This window comes from Protomyctophum bolini (assembly GCF_963924005.1).
Source record: "Protomyctophum bolini genome assembly, chromosome: 15".
Classification (NCBI taxonomy): Eukaryota; Metazoa; Chordata; class Actinopteri; order Myctophiformes; family Myctophidae; genus Protomyctophum; species Protomyctophum bolini.
In genome coordinates, this window is record NC_137876.1 from 16,065,167 (window position 1) to 16,084,921 (window position 19,755).

The 19,755-nt window shown below is 44.1% G+C and overlaps 1 protein-coding gene across 2 annotated transcripts in view; it reads right to left on the reverse strand.

Annotated features, from left to right (window-relative positions):
• The window catches only part of LOC308329316 (ALK tyrosine kinase receptor-like), a 139,827-nt gene that overhangs the window by 57,720 nt on the left and 62,352 nt on the right, over positions 1 to 19,755 (reverse strand). For both annotated transcript variants that reach the window (XM_080783561.1, XM_080783562.1), the window contains one exon: positions 12,603 to 12,734. In XM_080783561.1, coding sequence (XP_080639687.1) covers positions 12,603 to 12,734 — 132 coding nt within the window. The remainder of the gene's footprint in view (positions 1 to 12,602; positions 12,735 to 19,755) is intronic.

Sequence of the window (19,755 nt, forward strand, 5' to 3'; positions counted from 1 at the left end):
CAGCTCCACTGGTTTATTAGATTCGACGTTTCGATCCCTTATAGGATCTTCTTCAGGAATGATGTGAAGAAGATCCTAGTATAAGGGATCGAAACGTCGAATCTAATAAACCAGTGGAGCTGAGTTTCATACCAGTGTTGCAGACTCTATTTTTCATCTTGTACTGCCTTTTTGTCCCCCCCACCCCCCCCCCCCCCGAATATTTTTCTTTAGTTTGATATCAATGAAAATGCGCTAGGAGGTGTAGGTGTAGAGGTTAAAGGTAGGGTAAGTGATGTTCTTTGGTTAAAATAAGAGTTGAAAAGCTCTATATTGTGATACTACTCATTGCCATAGACTAGTGTTTGTTCAGTAACAGGAGTCTCTGTGGCTACCCAGCTTTTTATTATACAGAAAATGCAGGTCGGGATATCGATTTGAATCCAATCAGGATAGAGAACTCGGTCATGAATCAGGATACATTAAACAAGTGAAATTGTAAGACATGAGCAGACAAAATTGGAACTGGAACGCTATAAAAAATTAAGCTGATAAATGGCTACTTTCTCCTGATGGGATGACATTTTGTCATCTACCTGAAAATGTATTTTCTGTTTATTAAAGAGCTGGAGAGACAGGGAGTCCCATGTTATTGAACAAACACTGTGTACACTGTGTACAATGTAGAATATAGTGATAACCTTTTAACAAAAAAACCTTTTGTTTTAACCACACAAAAAGCACTAACCCTACATTTAACACAACAGCCAAAAGGCGAACTATAACTTCTGTTCACACATTATGTGTCTTCATGGGTTAGTGTTACAAACACTGGAAGTTGAAATTCGTGGTCTCCAGCAGAGACGCTTCTCAAGAGAGCTGTACTGAGGATTTTGACCGAGTTCACCCCCAGATCTCCCACGGCGGTCACAAGCAGTTGTTGAGGGAGAGAATCTAATAGTTGGCCCTCATCCAAGCCCAGGGTAAATAGAGTAAACATCAGTCAAGGCAATGTTCTCACCAGAGCCAACAAGTTAAGAGCCTCAAGAGCGCATGGGGACAATCCATCACTGGAATAGAATGGTCCTCTCTACATGGAAGCCAAGGGCTGGCCAAATGTAAATCATTACTGGCATTCAACATGCTTATTCTCCAGGATTTACAAACCAATGGAGGTAGCAGCCACTGTTTGGCTTTCAAAATAAACAAGAAACTACATCTATGAAAATATGCTATACTTGTGGGAACATTTGGTCATCAAAAGTATAGTGACACACACGCACGCACACACACGCACGCACACACACACACACACACACACACGCACGCACGCACACACACACACACACACACACACACACACACACACACACACACACACACACACACACACACACACACACACACACACACACACACACACACACACACACACACACACACACACACACACACACACACACACACACACACACACACACGCACGCACACACACACGCACACACACGATATAATGAGGTTCTCTTTGGCGAGCACTAACCCGGACTAAACAATATATATGCTCCATGCTGCTCTATCAATCTGGTCCCTATACTTTGTTGTTTTCATATATTAAGATGTGTTCCCAGGGGTGCAACACAGCCCTAATGAAAGGCACCGGTGGGGAACACACACAAATCAGCCAACGTGACCTTAAGCCAGGCGAAAAGACCTTGTATCTCCATAATTTCAACGAAATGAACTCCTTGCTTTGCTTGCATAAGAGTGTTGCACAAAAGTATAATGAAAATAGCCGGCCTACAAGCGATCATGCAACACATTGTGAGCTTTGTATCTGCTATTCTTTTTGGGGATTTTTCAAAAGATTTTGTTGAAATGTAAAGATGTTGGACATACAAGGTATCCACCCGATAGTGATGACTTGCTCGCACGCACGCACGCACGCACGCACGGACGCACACACGCACAAGCTCTGCAATAAAGGTAGTTCTGTCACCTCGTCCTAGACCGTGTGTCACACATGTCTAATGAGGGATGGACACACACACACGCACACATAATATAGATGGATATGTTTGGGGAAAAGTCTACACACCAGCAGTCATCACACAGGCACCGTTTTATGGCTTCATGCTCCAGGGGAACATCCAATTTAATTCGGCTGGGTTTCATCAGTTATTTGTCAAGTTATTCACTTCTCGCCGTCAACAGTGCTACAAAGGTATTGGTATAAAATGTACGTGAGTAAGTGCCGCGCTATGAGCTTGTAGATCTGCTATTTTTCAATAGCTAAAGTATAACATAGGCCTAATTCTTAAAACACCAAAAGGGGTTCCCGCCCAAATTGGGTTAAGACAGCCCATTAGAGAGATGGATCAATGCTGGAAGTCCATGAATTAATTTCAAACCTTTTGTAAAGTACCTCGGGCCTCATTACTGTAATTACAATGATCTCTTTGCTGGCCATTATCAGTGTCTGTCTTTATAGGCTACATCCACCCCGAATACGTTTTCGTATTGAAAAGCATACCTTTTGCGGCATGCTATTTCTTTTCTCATTGACTGGGAGGAACTGGGTGCAGTTAAGGGGCATTCCTCTCAGGCTCCTTTTCCACCAAAATAACTTCTGGTTCTAGAACTGGTTACGTTCTACATTCTGAAGCAACTTTGAGGTTTCTGACACCAATTCATTTCCAGTGGAAAAATGAATGAACTGAAGCGGTTCAACCCTGGTGGGAAAAGGGCCTCAGTTTGGTCCACCTGCACCAGTGTTGCCAGATTGCCTGAGAGAAACAAGCAAATCAGGTCAATCAGAATCAGAAACAGAAGAAGCAACTAGGCCACGCCCACATGAAAATGCACGCACGCATGCACGCACAGATGGATAAAGTACTTCAAATAATTGTGATGGATGATGACATTTGCTATCTAACTGTCCCCAATAAAAACAAATTTTGATTCTAGATCAGCGGTGCAGTGCATCTTAATGCCACAGTTTACTCCTGTCTTTTTCAAAACACTAAACTGAGGGACCGTTGAAAAGGCTGCCGACCTCATAATCCTTTCAAATGGACGACGCATTCATGTTCGCACCCTAAAGCCCAGACCACACCAAAATATCGGTTCGGGACAAAACGTTTTATAAGGTCAACCACACCAATGCAACTCATTGCAACTCAATGAGTTGCATTGGTGTGGTTTACCATAAAAAAACGTTTTGTCCCGACCCGACCCTTTGATGTGGTTTGGGCTTAATGTGGTTGCAACAGCTAGCTACAGTAAATGATTGATCGCCACAAGCCGCTGTGTACAAATAAGTGAACAATGGAGCTGCACACGTCTCTGAACTGTAGCTAATTACACAACGTAATGACCTCGAGTCAGCCGCGGGGAACGGTGCTAGCATTATAGAACACGGGCATCTGCTGTCACTTGCAATCAATTAAGAAGCCAATGGAACTGCTTCAATCACCGTCTACCTTTCTGTCTTTCAGCAAAAAAAAAAAAAAAAGCATATAGTTGGGGTCAGGTGGAAACCGTTCCTTGTTTTAATCATTTTAAAAACATTTTTAAATGTCACAAAGTAATTATTTTGTGTGACACTCTCGATTATGACGATGTAGGGCAGTGGATTTCAACCAGTGGTCCGGGGACCACCAGTGATCCTTGAGAGGGTTCCAGGTGAGCTAAATGGAGAGTTGGTAACCAAATGGACCCTTATAGATCTTGAACTCTTGAGAGCGTAAAATGAAACCAAATGGACCTAAACTATAAACTATTGTTACAAGAAGTCGACACAATTAGAAGATCAATACAGCATGGCATTTTGGACAAAATCTTATCCAATGACAGCAAAATATTCAAAGTTTTGGCTGTGGCTCAAATGGCAAACAAATAACGGACCTTGATATGCAAAGGGTTGAAAACCAAAGATGTAGTGTAGTGCATTCATCTGTGAAAGAAACGTTGATAATATGTTATATTTCATCACGAGGTGGGAAAAAGATGGTGTGAAGAAGAGTGAAACACCTTTAAGTGAATCTGCATTTTTCCTCCTCTGTATTCCAAACAAAGGCAGGTTCATAGAGAATGCTGTGTGATCTAAAAATAACCTGCAGCCTCCTCGGGATGCCATGCAGTCCCCTCCTAATGCCGCACACAGAAGAATGCATAGAATGACAGGACACCAATGGCAGACGGCATGGGCCTTGTCAGAAAAGTTAAGTTTGCCTTGTCGGTTTCATTAGCATCCTTGTGTCTGTATGTCTGTCACTTAGTATGGGTAGTGTGAATCAAGTGTTTTTTTATTTTAACAATTTGATGTCAAGGACCCCCAAATTATGTATTTGCTCAAGAAACCCTATTTGGAATGTGTGTGTGTGTGTGTGCTCACGCGTGCGTGCGTGCGTGCGTGCGTGCGTGCGTGCGTGCGTGCGTGCGTGCGTGCGTGCGTGCGTGCGTGCGTGTGTGTGTGTGTGTGTGTGCGTGCGTGTGTGTGTGTGTGTGTGTGTGCGTGCGTGTCTTGCGACTAACAGAAAATCAACCAGGTGCTCGATGGAGATGCAAAAGGTAACAGTGAAAAGTAGGGCTGGTGCTTCAAAGATCAGTGGGACTGGAGTACTGAAGACAAGGCGGCAATCCGAGCACTCAAAAAGTAAAAATATTAGGAGAGGGTGGATACAAATAGATTTTTTAAGTTAAAAGAAGCCGACAAGTGGGAGGGCTCGGATCACCGCCTTGTCTTTAGTACTCAAGATGTGTCTTGTTAAAATATTTCAAAATTCAAGAAATTCAAGAAATTTGGAAGTGGTAAAAAAACTGATTTTGAAGTTTGAGGACCCCATGGAACCCCCCAAGGACCCCACTTTGAGAACCACTGCGACAGACAGACAGACAGACAGACAGACAGACAGACAGACAGACAGACAGACAGACAGACAGACAGACAGACAGACAGACAGACAGACAGACAGACAGACAGACAGACAGACAGACAGACAGACAGACAGACAGACAGACAGACAGACAGACAGACAGACAGACAGACAGACAGACAGACAGACAGACAGACAGACAGACAGACAGACAGACAGACAGACAGACAGACAGACAGACAGACAGACAGACAGACAGACAGACAGACAGACAGACAGACAGACAGACAGACAGACAGACAGACAGACAGACAGACAGACAGACAGACAGACAGACAGACAGACAGACAGACAGACAGACAGACAGACAGACAGACAGACAGACAGACAGACAGACAGACAGACAGACAGACAGACAGACAGACAGACAGACAGACAGACAGACAGACAGACAGACAGACAGACAGACAGACAGACAGACAGACAGACAGACAGACAGACAGACAGACAGACAGACAGACAGACAGACAGACAGACAGACAGACAGACAGACAGACAGACAGACAGACAGACAGACAGACAGACAGACAGACAGACAGACAGACAGACAGACAGACAGACAGACAGACAGACAGACAGACAGACAGACAGACAGACAGACAGACAGACAGACAGACAGACAGACAGACAGACAGACAGACAGACAGACAGACAGACAGACAGACAGACAGACAGACAGACAGACAGACAGACAGACAGACAGACAGACAGACAGACAGACAGACAGACAGACAGACAGACAGACAGACAGACAGACAGACAGACAGACAGACAGACAGACAGACAGACAGACAGACAGACAGACAGACAGACAGACAGACAGACAGACAGACAGACAGACAGACAGACAGACAGACATCTCAACCCTGGCAGCCATTACACCGTTTGGCATGGAATTAGCTTTAGGGGAACATCCAATTTAATTTAGACAAGTTTTATCTAATGTCAGTCAGACAGCTCTTGCAATCACATTGTCAGCAGCAGCGAGATAAAAAATGTCACTAGTCTAGACTCATCCAACAAATTATCCCTGGAACTCTTTCTGGAAGAGAACTCTAACATCTAAGGGTATTAGAATTAGACAAGGTCCAACTCAAAGTTGCAAACTGCCGTTTAATGTCATTAGCAAGGTTCTAGGTGCAACTAGAATCAATAAGTTATTATTACCACTAGTTGTAAAACTTAAAAACATCTATTGTACATGAATTGATCCTGCCTTGTGGACCTACCAAAGTCCAGCCAAACAATACGCACCTTATAATTTATACTGTGTACTGTACATAGATATCTTAGATTTTGATTCCTCTGTCTTCTCTTCTCTTTCTTATTCTCTCCCTGGCAATAACAAGAAGGACGGAGCTCGCACATGAAAAACTAATTCCACCCACTGCTTTACATCAACCTGTGATGTGACAATATAACGCTGTTCTGATTGATTTATCTTGGAATGCTCTGTATACGGACCGCAATACAAAGAGATAAAAGACTGAGGAAATGCGCTGAGAATGTCTTAATGAGATTCTGGATGCCACTTTACTCTCTAGCAGCATTGCCAGATCTTGCGAGAGAAATAAGCAACCAGGTCTATGTAAACAAGTTAAAAAGAAGCGACTAAGTCACATGAGCACATTTTTAATACTTTTTGTGCAACAGCACAAATCTGGTATACGCAGTGGTACGGGGATCACAACATGTTTTAAATGGTGGGGTCCGTGGACAAATACCTTTTCATTTGGGGGTCCTTGACATGAAAATGTTTGAAAACCACTGGCTTATTAGACAACAAGCCCAAGTAAGCAACTGCAACAAGCCACAAAAAAATGCGGCACGCAACTAACAATATTTACAAGCAATTTTACCGAAAAACAAGCCCAAAGTCGCTTATAATAAGCAGACATGGCAACATCGCTCTCTAGCACGTGTTTCCCATTTCCGCCGTGACAGTCGTCTTCCTTTAAGACAGCCCCATTAAGAAAGATGGATCAATGCCGGCCGTCCATGAATGGATTTGAATCCTTAATGCAAACCTATATACGAAGCGAACCGCGGGACCCATTCATTACAATGGCCCGTTTGCCTTGGCGCGCGCTCGTTATCAGTCTCATGTCTGTCTTACTGACTAATGTCCCTCTCCGCTGCGCGCAAGCCGCTGACGCTACAGCTAACTGATGGGCCACGAGCCGTTGTTGTTTACGAATGAGTAAACAATGGAGCTCGCGTCTCCGAGGTGCGGCTAATTAGCGGGCGACGTAAATGACCACAAGTCAGCCAGCCGCGGAGAACGGCGGTGTGCGAGCGAGAGCGAGAGAGCATTAGGGGACACTACAAAGGCCGTCTGCCGTCACTTACTTTCAGGAAGGCAATCGAATTGCTTCAATCACTATGCACCGACCTTCTGTCTTGCATTAAACACGTTATTCATCTATTTTTTTTCTTTTTTTGGGGGGGGGGGGGGGGTTGGGGGGGATATTTGTTCGACTTCATGGTGAGGGGAGGAATACAGTGAATTGAATCTTCTCGACAAAGTGGGGAGAGGGGGGGACTTAGATAGAGGGGATAGAGAGCACGTCCTCCCCCGTTCTGTTTTGCTTTCACTGGGAGGTTGTTAACATGCTGCTGTCCTGCTGCTCTCACACACACACACACACACACACACACACACACACTCACTTAATTTAACTGTTTTAATCTCACTCTCAACTACATTTTTTACTTCCGCTTGACCAGTGTTTTTAATATCACTTATAAAATGTGAATGTAAAGCACTTGGAACTGCATATGATAATTGTGGGCCTGAGTCCACTATTGTTATCGCAATTATTCCAGCGGCCGTTTGCCCTCTGGGCTGTGACATTATTATAATTACTATATTTGACGACATCACTTTTAGCGGACCACAATTTATAAATTTCCCATTATATTATGTTTGCCCATTTCCAACCCTAACCAAAAAAGTCTGAGTTATATGATGAGATGAGATATACTTTATTGTCCCACGAGGGGAAATTTGTCTTGGGCAAAAGTGCATTAGTACATCAATGCTTTTTAAAACAGTCTATTGACAGCCCATTCATCCAAATAGAAAAGTCCAATCTGATTGTATTAAACAACATCAAACTCCCCAACATTGCAGCTGTACGAAAAGCTTGAATTATCCTCTTTCTATCTGCAAAGTGTTTGTTTCATAAAATCAGACCCATATGAAGTGAGTGGTACTGTACTGTACTGTACTGTACTGTACTGTACTGTACTGTACTGTACTGTACTGTACTGTACTGTACTGTACTGTACTGTACTGTACAAGCCACATACACACACAGGCCAGGGAGGAGGGCTTGTCAAGTCTGTGTGTTAGGCTGTGCAACGGTGACACTTGGTGGTGAACACAAGCTATAACGCTATTTCCGTGCTCGGACACAGCCAGGGACACAGGGACAGACCCAGGGACACAGCCACAAACATAGCTGTCTATAGGAGTGGTTGCACCACTAAAAAATCCACTGTAGACATAGTTATGAGATACATCAGAAATGTGGAAGTGCTCATTGAATATCACTCAACGGCCCATGCGTACCACCTGTTTTTGATTTTCACACAATGAGGCAGCAGGAGGCGATAACGAGCATTGCATTCATTCACACACACATTCATACACCGATGGCGGAGGAAACCATGCAAGGCACCAACCTGCAGGGAGCATTTCGGGGGTTCAGAGTCTTGCTCAAAGACACTTCGACACTAACTCTGGGGTGGCCAGGATCGAACTGGGAACCTTGATGGGGTTCAGATCCAGCAGCTCTACAGGCCACTCTACCCCTGAGCCACTGCCACCCTGGTGGTGTAATAGATTCACCACTAACAAGTGAAAGAACAGTAGTGAGAATGATGGGTACAAAGGGTATGCGTGTGACATCATCATCATACCCGGAATGCAGGAACACCTATACTGAGTGGGAAAAACGACTTTCTTGCCTTGACAGCCCATACATGCAAACAGAAATCTGATTGCATTGAACGACGTTGAACTCATTTTGCCACTCACTTTATGTACAGTATGCACATACCTCTATAGTCTATAGCAACACTCAGAGACAGCTTGATGAAGGGAGTGCTTAAATAACCGAGGGGAGTGGTGGCGGCCGGCCGAGAGAGAGAGAGAGAGAGAGAGAGAGAGAGAGAGAGAGAGAGGGGGTAAGGCATGGGGTTCAGGGTGAAGGGAGGGGATACTTTGACGGTCGCCGGGGGTTACTCATTGAACATGTCAGGGGGGGGGGCTTGGGGGCCTGGTTGGAGTGACAGGCCCGCTGAGAGGCTGAGAGACCCCCCCGCCGTCAGGGCCATCATGCTTTTGGAGAGACGCCCGGTGAATGTTAACCACCCGTAGGGCTCCTCGTCGTGTCTTCTGAAATGGCAGACATGTTAACGTCACGGGGGGCAGATCAGCCTCGACCGTCTGCTCCCGCAGGGTTAATGTCTTGGGGCGGAAAGAAAAAATAAAAACTGACTGGGGTTGTAAAGAGACTATGATCTGCATGTCCCCCATATGGCTCTCCGAGAAGACGGGAGCCAGCTGGCTTTTATGGTCTTAACGTTTGAAAAGCAGGGAGTAAAAGCTCTGGCAGATGTACACTGTAGTGATATCTTCATGTCCCAATATAATATTATACCAGTGGTTCTCAGATGTTTTTGGCCCAGGGCACCCCTGTAAATAAACATCCACAGCATCCCTGAATTACATCCATTGTGCATGTTTTGCACATTTATGTCATATTACGGTACGTAAACATGAGAATCTTTCTGCCTAAGATGTCACAAGGAATCAGCTATTTTTGGCGACGAGACAGGTACATTTTGATGAATTCCAAATATTATTAAAGTATTCTGCTGACGTAAGTCACGGCACTCTAGGATGCCATGGGACCTACCTATACTTTGAGAAACGCTGCAATATACCGTCCAGTGTCCACTATACAAACACACACACTCACACCCACTATATACAATATCAGCACAAATTATTCTCTGCATGGGCCATGTTTTGTGGCAGATCAGGTTCCCAATTACCGTACCATACAGTATGTGAGAAGCAATTTATAGATTTTTTTTGTACAATCTGAGAGTTAAATTTACACTAACAACTTTGCGTGAAAGTATGTTAGCCAATTCAAGCAAGTCAATAATACCAAGTCGATCGTAGACAGACAAACGTTACAAGCTGTCCCTGTTTTATTAGTGGCAAACTGTAGAGAAAGGCCACACTGTGCGTCAGACTGCTGCAGAGGGACACGACAGACGTCCACTCACAGGCACAGAAATAAACAGTGTGTGTGTGTGTGTGTGTGTGTGTGTGTGTGTGTGTGTGTGTGTGTGTGTGTGTGTGTGTGTGTGCGTGTGCGTGCATGCGTGCGGCTGCTAACAAGTCTCAAAAGGAAGGTGAACCTGCGTCAAAGACTGATGTCTTTTGGTTTTAAGCCACGTAATAGTCATAAGAAAACAAGATATTGACGAACAGAATTACGTAGATTCCCTGAGAGCGTAGGAACAGAGTGTCTAGACCAGGGGTTCTCAAGGTTGTTGGCCCCGGCCCCACCACCAATACAAATAGACCGCTACAATATCCTTAATAATAGAGAAAATACATCATAAATAAATACTGAAACCAGATATAATCATTAAGGGAAGTTTATGCATGCACTACAGTATGTGTAGGCTGCTATGTAAACTCTAATTTTCCATTTTCCAGCCATTCAGTTGCAAAAAGTTGTCATAAAAAGCCATGTTTGGCTGCCAGGTAGAGTAAACAAGATATTGACAAATGCACAATTACATTCACTGAAAGCGAAAGAGTATAGGAACAGCGTCTAGATCAGTCTGCATCATCATCATCATCATCATCTCAGAAACACAGCCGGCTGTGACTCACGGAATAGACAACAACACGGTGCTCTGCATTTAACCTTTTCATTTAAATGGAAAACATTCGCTTGCACAGGTTTTCACTTTGGACGCCACCAGACCAGGGGGAATACAAGAACGCTCGCCCCCAAAACATGCTTGCAGTACCGGGTCAAATCCGGCGGCCTCGGAGCGGTCGCCACACCAGGTATAACCTCATTATCAGTATAACTGTGCCTTAAACATAACCTTATTCCTAACCTTAAAGTAGCTATAATTAATAATATATCAACATTTTAATGACATTCTTTTTCTTTTCTTTTTAGTATTCGGACAGCCAGCAATGGGTTAAACACAGAGACTAAACACGGTTTAGTCTCTTGACACCTCTAGGGGCCGCAGTCTGCATGCAAAGATTTGTCATTGGTCCAAGCTTTTTCCGCCAGCAAAATGACTAACCAATCAGGAAGTGGACAGTCAAATTCAATCATTGTTCCTCATCTTTGAAGGTCGACTGTGGGCGTGGCCCCTATACAGTACAGCCACGTACAGTACGTTTTTTTTTGGGAGCGTTTAATCCATTGCTGTTTGAATGAAATAAAAATAAACTAAACAAAATTATGCCTATACCTGCCCCAGGGTCTCCTCCCAGTGGGACGTGCCTGGATCGAGGACCTCCCTATAGGGAGACGCCCGAGAGGCATCCTAACCAGATGTCCGAACCATCTAAGCTGGCTTCTTTCCAGGCGAAGGAGCAGCGGCTCTACTCCGAGTCTCTGCACGAGATGCCAGCCACCCGTCAGAGAAAACTCATTTTGGCCGCTTGTATTCGCAACCTAATTCTTTCGGTCATGACGCACACTTGACCATAGGTGAGAGTACGAACGAAGATTGCTCGGTAGACGGAGAGCTTTCAACTCTCTTTTCGTCACAACAGTGCGGTACATTAATTAATGGAACTAACGGTACAGACATATTGATGAGTCCTGCCTGGGAGACAAATTGGAGGGCTTCTTAACAGTGTTGATTTCGTCGACTAAAACTAAGACAAAAAGTGTTCGTCGACTACCTTTTTTTGACGAAAACTAAACGGAAAAAAACTAAGACTAAATATACTGTCGACTTTCTCAACAAATAAAAACTAGAATAAAATGTTAGGAAAGGACTAGTGGGCAAGAGATCCAGTATAAGTAAAAGACACAAGTCATTGTGAACTTGCTTGCATGCTGGAAATAGCAGATCTACAAGCTCACAACGCGCTGTGACGTGTTGTGAGCTTGTAGATTGTGTAAAATCAAAATTTGCTGCCAAAAACAACACATTAGAACAGAACTCTCTGCACTGCACTGTAATGCGGCTTGCATGTGGTTCTATGGGAGGCCTGCAGGGGGCAGTGGGCACACTTACTTTGTTGCAAGTGAAGCATTCTATGCCATGCATCCACGTGCTGAGTGCAGCATGAATCATTAATGGGCTGCCTGTGTGTGTGAGTGTGTGCATGCGTGTGAGCATGCACGTGGGTGCGTACATACTTGTAGTTCTTGTTTGATGTGAGGTTGAAAGGGAGTGGCAAAGGAGCAAAGGGAGCACACACACACACACACACACACACACACACACACACACACACACACACACACACACACACACACACACGAAGAGCGATAGGGGAGATATCTTTGTGGAAGACATGATCCTCACACGGCACACATACACTCTCTTGCCCGTTGGACCGTGGAGAGAGCCTCTCTTGTAGTACGGTTCTAACAATGGATCAGCCAAGCACAAACTCACACTCATCCATGATGGCCGGGAGCTCGTCCTCCAGAGGGTCCCCGTCGGACGGGGTGGTGGTCTTGATGTTCTGATTGGTCGGCCAGGGAAGCCTGGTCGTGCTCGCCGCCACTGGAGGGAATTCGCCGTTGGCTGAGAAAATAAGGAGAATAATAGGAGTTCAGCATGTTATGGACCAGCAGCATGTTATGGACCAGCAGCATGTTATGGACCAGCAGCATGTTACGGACCAGCAGCATGTTATGGACCAACAGCATGTTATGGACCAGCAGCATGTTATGGACCAGCAGCATGTTATGGACCAGCAGCATGTTATGGACCAGCAGCATGTTATGGACCAACAGCATGTTATGGACCAGCAGCATGTTACGGACCAGCAGCATTATGGACCAGCAGCATGTTATGGACCAGCAGCATGTTATGGACCAGCAGCATGTTATGGACCAGCAGCATGTTATGGACCAGCATCATGTTATGGACCAGCAGCATGTTATGGACCAGCAGCATGTTATGGACCAGCAGCATGTTATGGACCAGCAGCATGTTATGGACCAGCAGCATGTTATGGACCAGCAGCATGTTATGGACCAGCATCATGTTATGGACCAGCAGCATGTTATGGACCAGCAGCATGTTATGGACCAGCAGCATGTTATGGACCAGCAGCATGTTATGGACCAGCAGCATGTTATGGACCAGCAGCATGTTATGGACCAGCAGCATGTTATGGACCAGCAGCATTTGGGCAGTGTTCATCTTCTCAACTAAAACTATGATGAAAAATGTTCGTCAACTATCTTTTTTTTTCCCCTGGCGAAAAGAACGAAGCAATGGTGAATAAAAGTAAACTATAACGATAAATGTAAATGGTCCTCACTTAGGCCACGTTGATATGACAACGGTCTCTAGAGAAAACAGCAAAGTCCTGTTGCGTTCTCACTTTTCATTCTACGTTTTTAGACGGAGACGAAACAGTGATTGAAACGCTGTAGTGTGCATGCCAGGTGTCTAGGTGGCGGTGTGAGCCGTGAGCCGATGTGAGCCATGATGACAACACACGTTTTGCGGATTCCCGCCCCCCCTCGCACCCGTTTACATGGAGACGGGATGTGGAGAGTTTCCACAGATTTCCACTCTGTAAGGGGTTTTCACTTTGTTATACTTTGTTTTTTTTTCTCTAGCAAGACCGTTGTCATAATGTAAACGGGGTCTTAGTTGCTCATTAAAAGATAGCACAGATTTTCTGTCAACGCTGCGTCTCAGAGGAGGGCTGTGGACAGAATTTTCAAAACACTTATTTATATTAATGAACAATATGGTTTCCATTCTTTCCAGGAATAGAAAGCCTGCCGTTTCTATTAGCTGTCATTCCCAATCGATGATGTCACTGGTATAGGAGGTGTTTCTGAATTGAACCCAGCCCTCCTCTGAGAGGCAGACGAAAGTGGCACCATATTATTATAATGAGCATGAGGACCAATTACAGGAAGCTAGGTTGAAAATGAGTTGAAGTGGTCCTTCAAAGTACACAGTACTTGAATAGATTCATTTCTTGATCTCCTGCTTCCTTCAGCGGCAATGGGGATAGACAGCGCGCAGCAGGGAGTGGAATGAGCAACATTAGGCTTCCTCTCCTTTCGATATCTTGCCACCCTCAAGGTGGGCAAGCACTTTCAGAGTAATGTGTCAAGTGTCTCTGGTTGCCACAGTCAGTCAGTCCCATCACCTCCCTGCTGAGATCACAAGATTTTCGCAATGCCTTGATCTGTTCCTCCTCAACTTTATGGGCCGGATATAATTTTCTCAGGTAAAAAGGTTGGTGCTGATTGGCTATTACCAGGGGCGTAACGATAGATTTTAACAGCGATATGATACATACCACGATACATGGTTGACGATACGATACATGGACGATATTGGTTCATTATGGCGATACGATTCAATGATTTGAAATCGATACAGTAACTATTAGCAAATACGTTAAATATGTGTGAAACTTGTGGGTAGTGCAGGTTTTTTAAGGGAAAGATGTATTATTATGGATAAATGAGTAAACACAGTGATTCTCTGGCAAATAGATGGACATTGTATTTGAACACATATGGACAAACCCACGCCCTGACATGAACACAGAGAATACACACATTGTTCGATAAACCAATTATAGCTATATGGAATGGAAAAGTATAATAAAACACACCTTTTTCTTTTTTCTTCTTAAAATTGCTAAATACAATGCTTAGTATTGGTATAAAGTATTATTTCCATTGCAAAACGATCTGATACCAATTATTTCCATTGCAAAGTCAAACAATACGATTCGATATAATTTACTCTTTACATATACTTTATATAATTTTTTTATTTAATTAAAATCGATATTTCGATACAGTTGGTCTACAATGGTAGAACCTGGTTCTTCTAAAGAAAGCATGTTCCCAGCCCTTATTTAGCCCAGCCTTTATTAATGTTGATGTAATCATTAGAAGCGTTTTGCCAATTATGTGGGGGGTCCACTTGCACTGGTGGACCCCCTGCAAATTGTTTACAGCATTCCACATATTGGGGGCATAACAAGAACGAATATAACCCTGTAAACATCGCCATTTTGCGAGAGGGCCCCCCTCCTCCTTGTATCGGGAACCCGAACCCCAGGATTTTGTGCTACGCCACTGACCTGTCCCCATTGTGGGTTTTTTAAGCTTTCACCTTTATTTTATATTTCTTATAGAGGGACAGACAGTAGGCTGACAGGAAATGGGGGAGAGAGATGGGGGAATGACATTCAGTAAAGGCCTACCGGACTACCGGCCAAGGTGCCTAGATGGCTGAGCCACGGCCCACGGCCCAGGCCGACCTATCGCTGAGCCACGGCCCACGGCCCAGGCCGACCTGTCCCTGTCAACTCACACCCACCAGTAGAGGACAACAGAACCTCGGCAGGCAAGCCAGTGCTTTACTCAACGTGACCCGCACAACAATAATCGCTAAGTCATTTTGTTTGTTCAACTCCGCTGCCTGTCTTTGCAGCATCGTGAAGGGGGGGTTGTGACAGGTGTGAGGTGATGATGAGTAGGAGGCTAACCCTAGGCAAGCCTTTCCTGCCTGCGATGAGTCATTCTTTTTTTACAAAATGTTTCTATGTCAGTGGTTCTCAAACTATTTCATGTCAAGGAATTAATGTAATCCCCCCCCCCCCGCCCAGAAGCAAAGAAATTAGTTAAAAACATTCTGTAGAAAACGTACTGTAGATCTGCTATTTTTCAATGGCTAAAGTAATAGCATTTTTGCTTAAAACACCAAAAGGGGTTCTCGTCCATCCTGAATGGGTTAAAGCAGCCAAATGATACAGCTGGTTTTTAAATGCTAAAGGACAAAAAACATGTTTATGTTTGCCAAACATCACATCCTATTCTCCTGGTGGAGACCTGTGGCTGTGCCCAGAAGGGCACCTTTTCTAGTTTTTCTGCCAAGATTAGAAAGTCCATGTGTAAGAGCGCATATGTGACCTTCCCTTCTGTGTGAACACATTCCGAGAGATCATCCTGACACCCAGCGCCTACATCAAGTGCTCTCGGAATATGTCAGATGTATGAATTAGAATTCATGAGGGCCAGAGTGCATTTGTATTTGGCGTTCACTTCAACTTGAACCCGACATGCAGAGCAGTTGCCTGTTTGGTAAATAAATGGTAAATGGTGCATTTATATAGCGCCTTTATCCATTCACACACACATTCATACACTGATGGCGGTGGAAACCATGCAAGGCACCAACCAGCACATCAGGAGCAATTAGGGGTTCAGAGTCTTGCTCAAGGACACTTGGACACTGCCCGGTTTCGAACAGGCAACCTTGTGGTTACCATCCAGCCACTCTACCCCTGAGCCACCGCCGCCCTGTTTAGCCAGCCTCTCTCTGTGTTGGCTGTTGGAGGCCGGGTGGTGGAACAAGTATACATGTACAAGCACAGGTTTGTGCACACCTTAGAGCAACGGGGCTCCCAAACTATTTCCAGCTGAGACCCAAAATTGTTAACTCCCCGCGGGACGCAAATGTTCAAAAATACGCTGTGAATGACTAAGAAGTGAGCTTGTAGATCTGCCATTTCAACGACTTTTGTGTGACTATTGTATGATTGAATAGTTTATTTCAGTCATTAAAGCACATGCTTATTACAACAAACTTTACAGAAAATGTTTGGACTGAAAAGGTGTAGCCGTAGATTATTGTGCCTATATACACTTTTTATCTTGTATTATAATGCAAGTAATAACAAAACAATGAATGAATGAATGTATGATGGAGTAGGCAGTATTGCCTAAAAAAAAAGGATATGTACAGAGACCCTGAATGGCCATGCATTAAAAATATATTTTATCTTGTCCGTACAAGATAATATCTCGTCCATACAAGATAATATCTCGTACGTACAAGATATTATCTCAAAATATATTTTGACTGCATGGCCATTCAGGGGCTCCGTAGATACGAGACAGCAATGACACGTAAAAAAAGAACTACAAACAAAACAAAAGGAAATTTACTAACAACCTAAAAATGGCCCCCGACACACTGCTTGAGAACTCCTGCCCAGAGGACTCATGCACTCCCAGGTTTTAGCTCAGGGGTTCCCAAACCATTTCATGTCACTAATTGGTAAGCGGACCCCCACTTGAAAAGATATGCCAGGGACCCCCATAAGATAAGATGTTCACGTCTCTAGCAGTGAACCTGATTAATTTCAAGGCCCCCATGCAGTTTAACATCCATTAGTCTACGGACCCCCATTTAATGGCATTTATATCTCTGAGACCCCCAATTTATTTTGTAAAATCAAAATACAGTATAAGGGCCCATTTGGTTCCAAACTATCATTTAGCTAGGGACCCCACTTTGGGAACAACTGTTTCAGCTTGTTGAGCTGATAACACAGTCATCAAGCATGCCCCCTGCACTGCTGCTCCCCGGCGATGAAAAATGTACCGTGCTAAAATAAATGTCGATGTATCTAAATAGGTGGGACTTCCTACTCAGTGCTTGCGCTTCCACACAGAAATCAATGATAACAATGTTATTCCAGACCAGTTCAATGGCTCAGTCCATAATACCCATACTCATCCATCCTCACTCTCCCGCTTTTCCATACTTTTATGCAGTAACATTTAGAGCAGTGGTTCTCAAAGTGGGGTCCCTAAAGGAGTAGTGAAATGAAAAATATTTTTCACACATTTAGACCATATCCGTGGTCATCATAATGGGCATACCTAACAATGGTTGCAAAAAAAATGGGCAAATTCTCATGTGTGTGTTTTTATATCTAAAGTCCATACAAATATTTTTTTAATTACTTCCTGAAACAAAAACGTTCTGCGTGATGACGTGTCGAGGTCCACATCAATAAAAGCCAATACAAATTAAGCTCAATGTGTTTTGTGAGCCTCTAGGATCTGATCATTTCCGCAAAACATAATCTTGGAAAAAAAAGGACAACTTCAACCATTCTAAACATGTCTTCATATAGACCTAATTCACCCTTTGTCAGCCTTCTGATTGGTCCCTGACTGACTAACCAGCAGGCTCATTCTGCCTTGTTCTGCCCTGGTTCCGCCTTGTTTATATTGAATTAGATTTTTGGGGAAAAAAACCTCAAATGAAACATGAGATGCCCAGTCACCATGCTGCACCTGTGATGTTCCTTTTTACTGACACCAAGTTTTGCATACGAGAGGATTTTTGTCCAACCACGAAACGTCAACCAATGGGTGCGACGACAGGCAGGACTTGACAAAGGGTGAATTGGTCCTCACCAGAGCCATCTAATAGAAGAGGTACGATATTGAGGGGGTAGAAACAGAGTGCTCGAGCGCTGTTCATGCAGCCTGGAGGGGTACAAGCTGGAGTTTGAAATACATTGTTTTCAACGAGGGCGGCGCAAATAAGAGCAATTTTAGGCATGTGTGCAACATGCCAACTGTACGTCTCTGTAATGTTTATGTTGTACAATTACTACAAAACAATCTAAAATAAAGGGATTTAAGATCATTAAAGCTGGGCTGTTACCTGAGTCCAATGCATTTCTGCCTACTTCCGGTACAGGACTTGTCCCCATTTGTTGTTCACATTCTCAATATAAGTCTATGTAGAAGAGGACTGGCCTCATGAAGTGAACGGAGTTTGTGTGACTCTGTCTATACTCTATGGCTCTGGTCCTCACTAATGAGCATAATAATGTAGTACAATTTCTGTGTACTTGGTCTTTGTCCCAGAGGAGGGTTGTGCATGGATAGTTCATCAGTATAAGGCAGGATTGGAAATGTATAAATAACAAAAGTAGCAAATGTTATGTTCTATTATTTTCATAACTACCCAGGAAGAGAAATCCTGCTGTTCCTATTAGCTTTGGATTCCCCAGCGATGATGCCACTGCGGTAGGCGGGTTTCTGAACTGTCCACAGCCCACCTCTGAGGCACAGACCAAGTAGACAAGAATGGCACCATGCAAACAATGTCACAAAGTTAGTACAAAAAGTGTAGGTTTTCCCTTCTTGCCTTGCTCTTCTAAGCCTCGGAGAACTTTAAAAAAGTGAGTAAAACACCTCTGCTCCAAATACATCAACTATCCATCTTCTACAAGGTGGCTAGGTCTGAATACCAAAGCAGAAACTCTTGACTGCATGTTTCTTAATTATGACGACGGGTCCCCGGCTCCTGGCATTATGGCGTTTCTTTCTTTCTTTTCCTTTTTTCCCCGGGCTGGCAACGATAAGGGGAAAGGAAGGAGGAGACAGAACGTTCCCATCTCTCACCCGCTGGCACATTGTCATATTTCCAGGGGCATTATGGGGACACACAAAAAAAAAGAAAAAGAAATGCTAGTTTTCATCTTCATTCATCTTCATCTCTTTAATCATTGTCTCCACCCAGAAAAAAAAACCCTCAACTCCCCACATCTCCCCACAGGCTGCGTCTCTCCTGTCACATTGGCCCAGAGTCATCATGGCGTTTATGACAATACTGTCAATACATATGGCAGGGGAGCCCCCCTCTGCATAGCTCTGCGACACATTTGCAAACGCTTTGGCTACATTCCATTTTGGCAAATAGAGACATGCTGTTCTCTCGTTCAAGGCGTAAACTCCACATTACACAA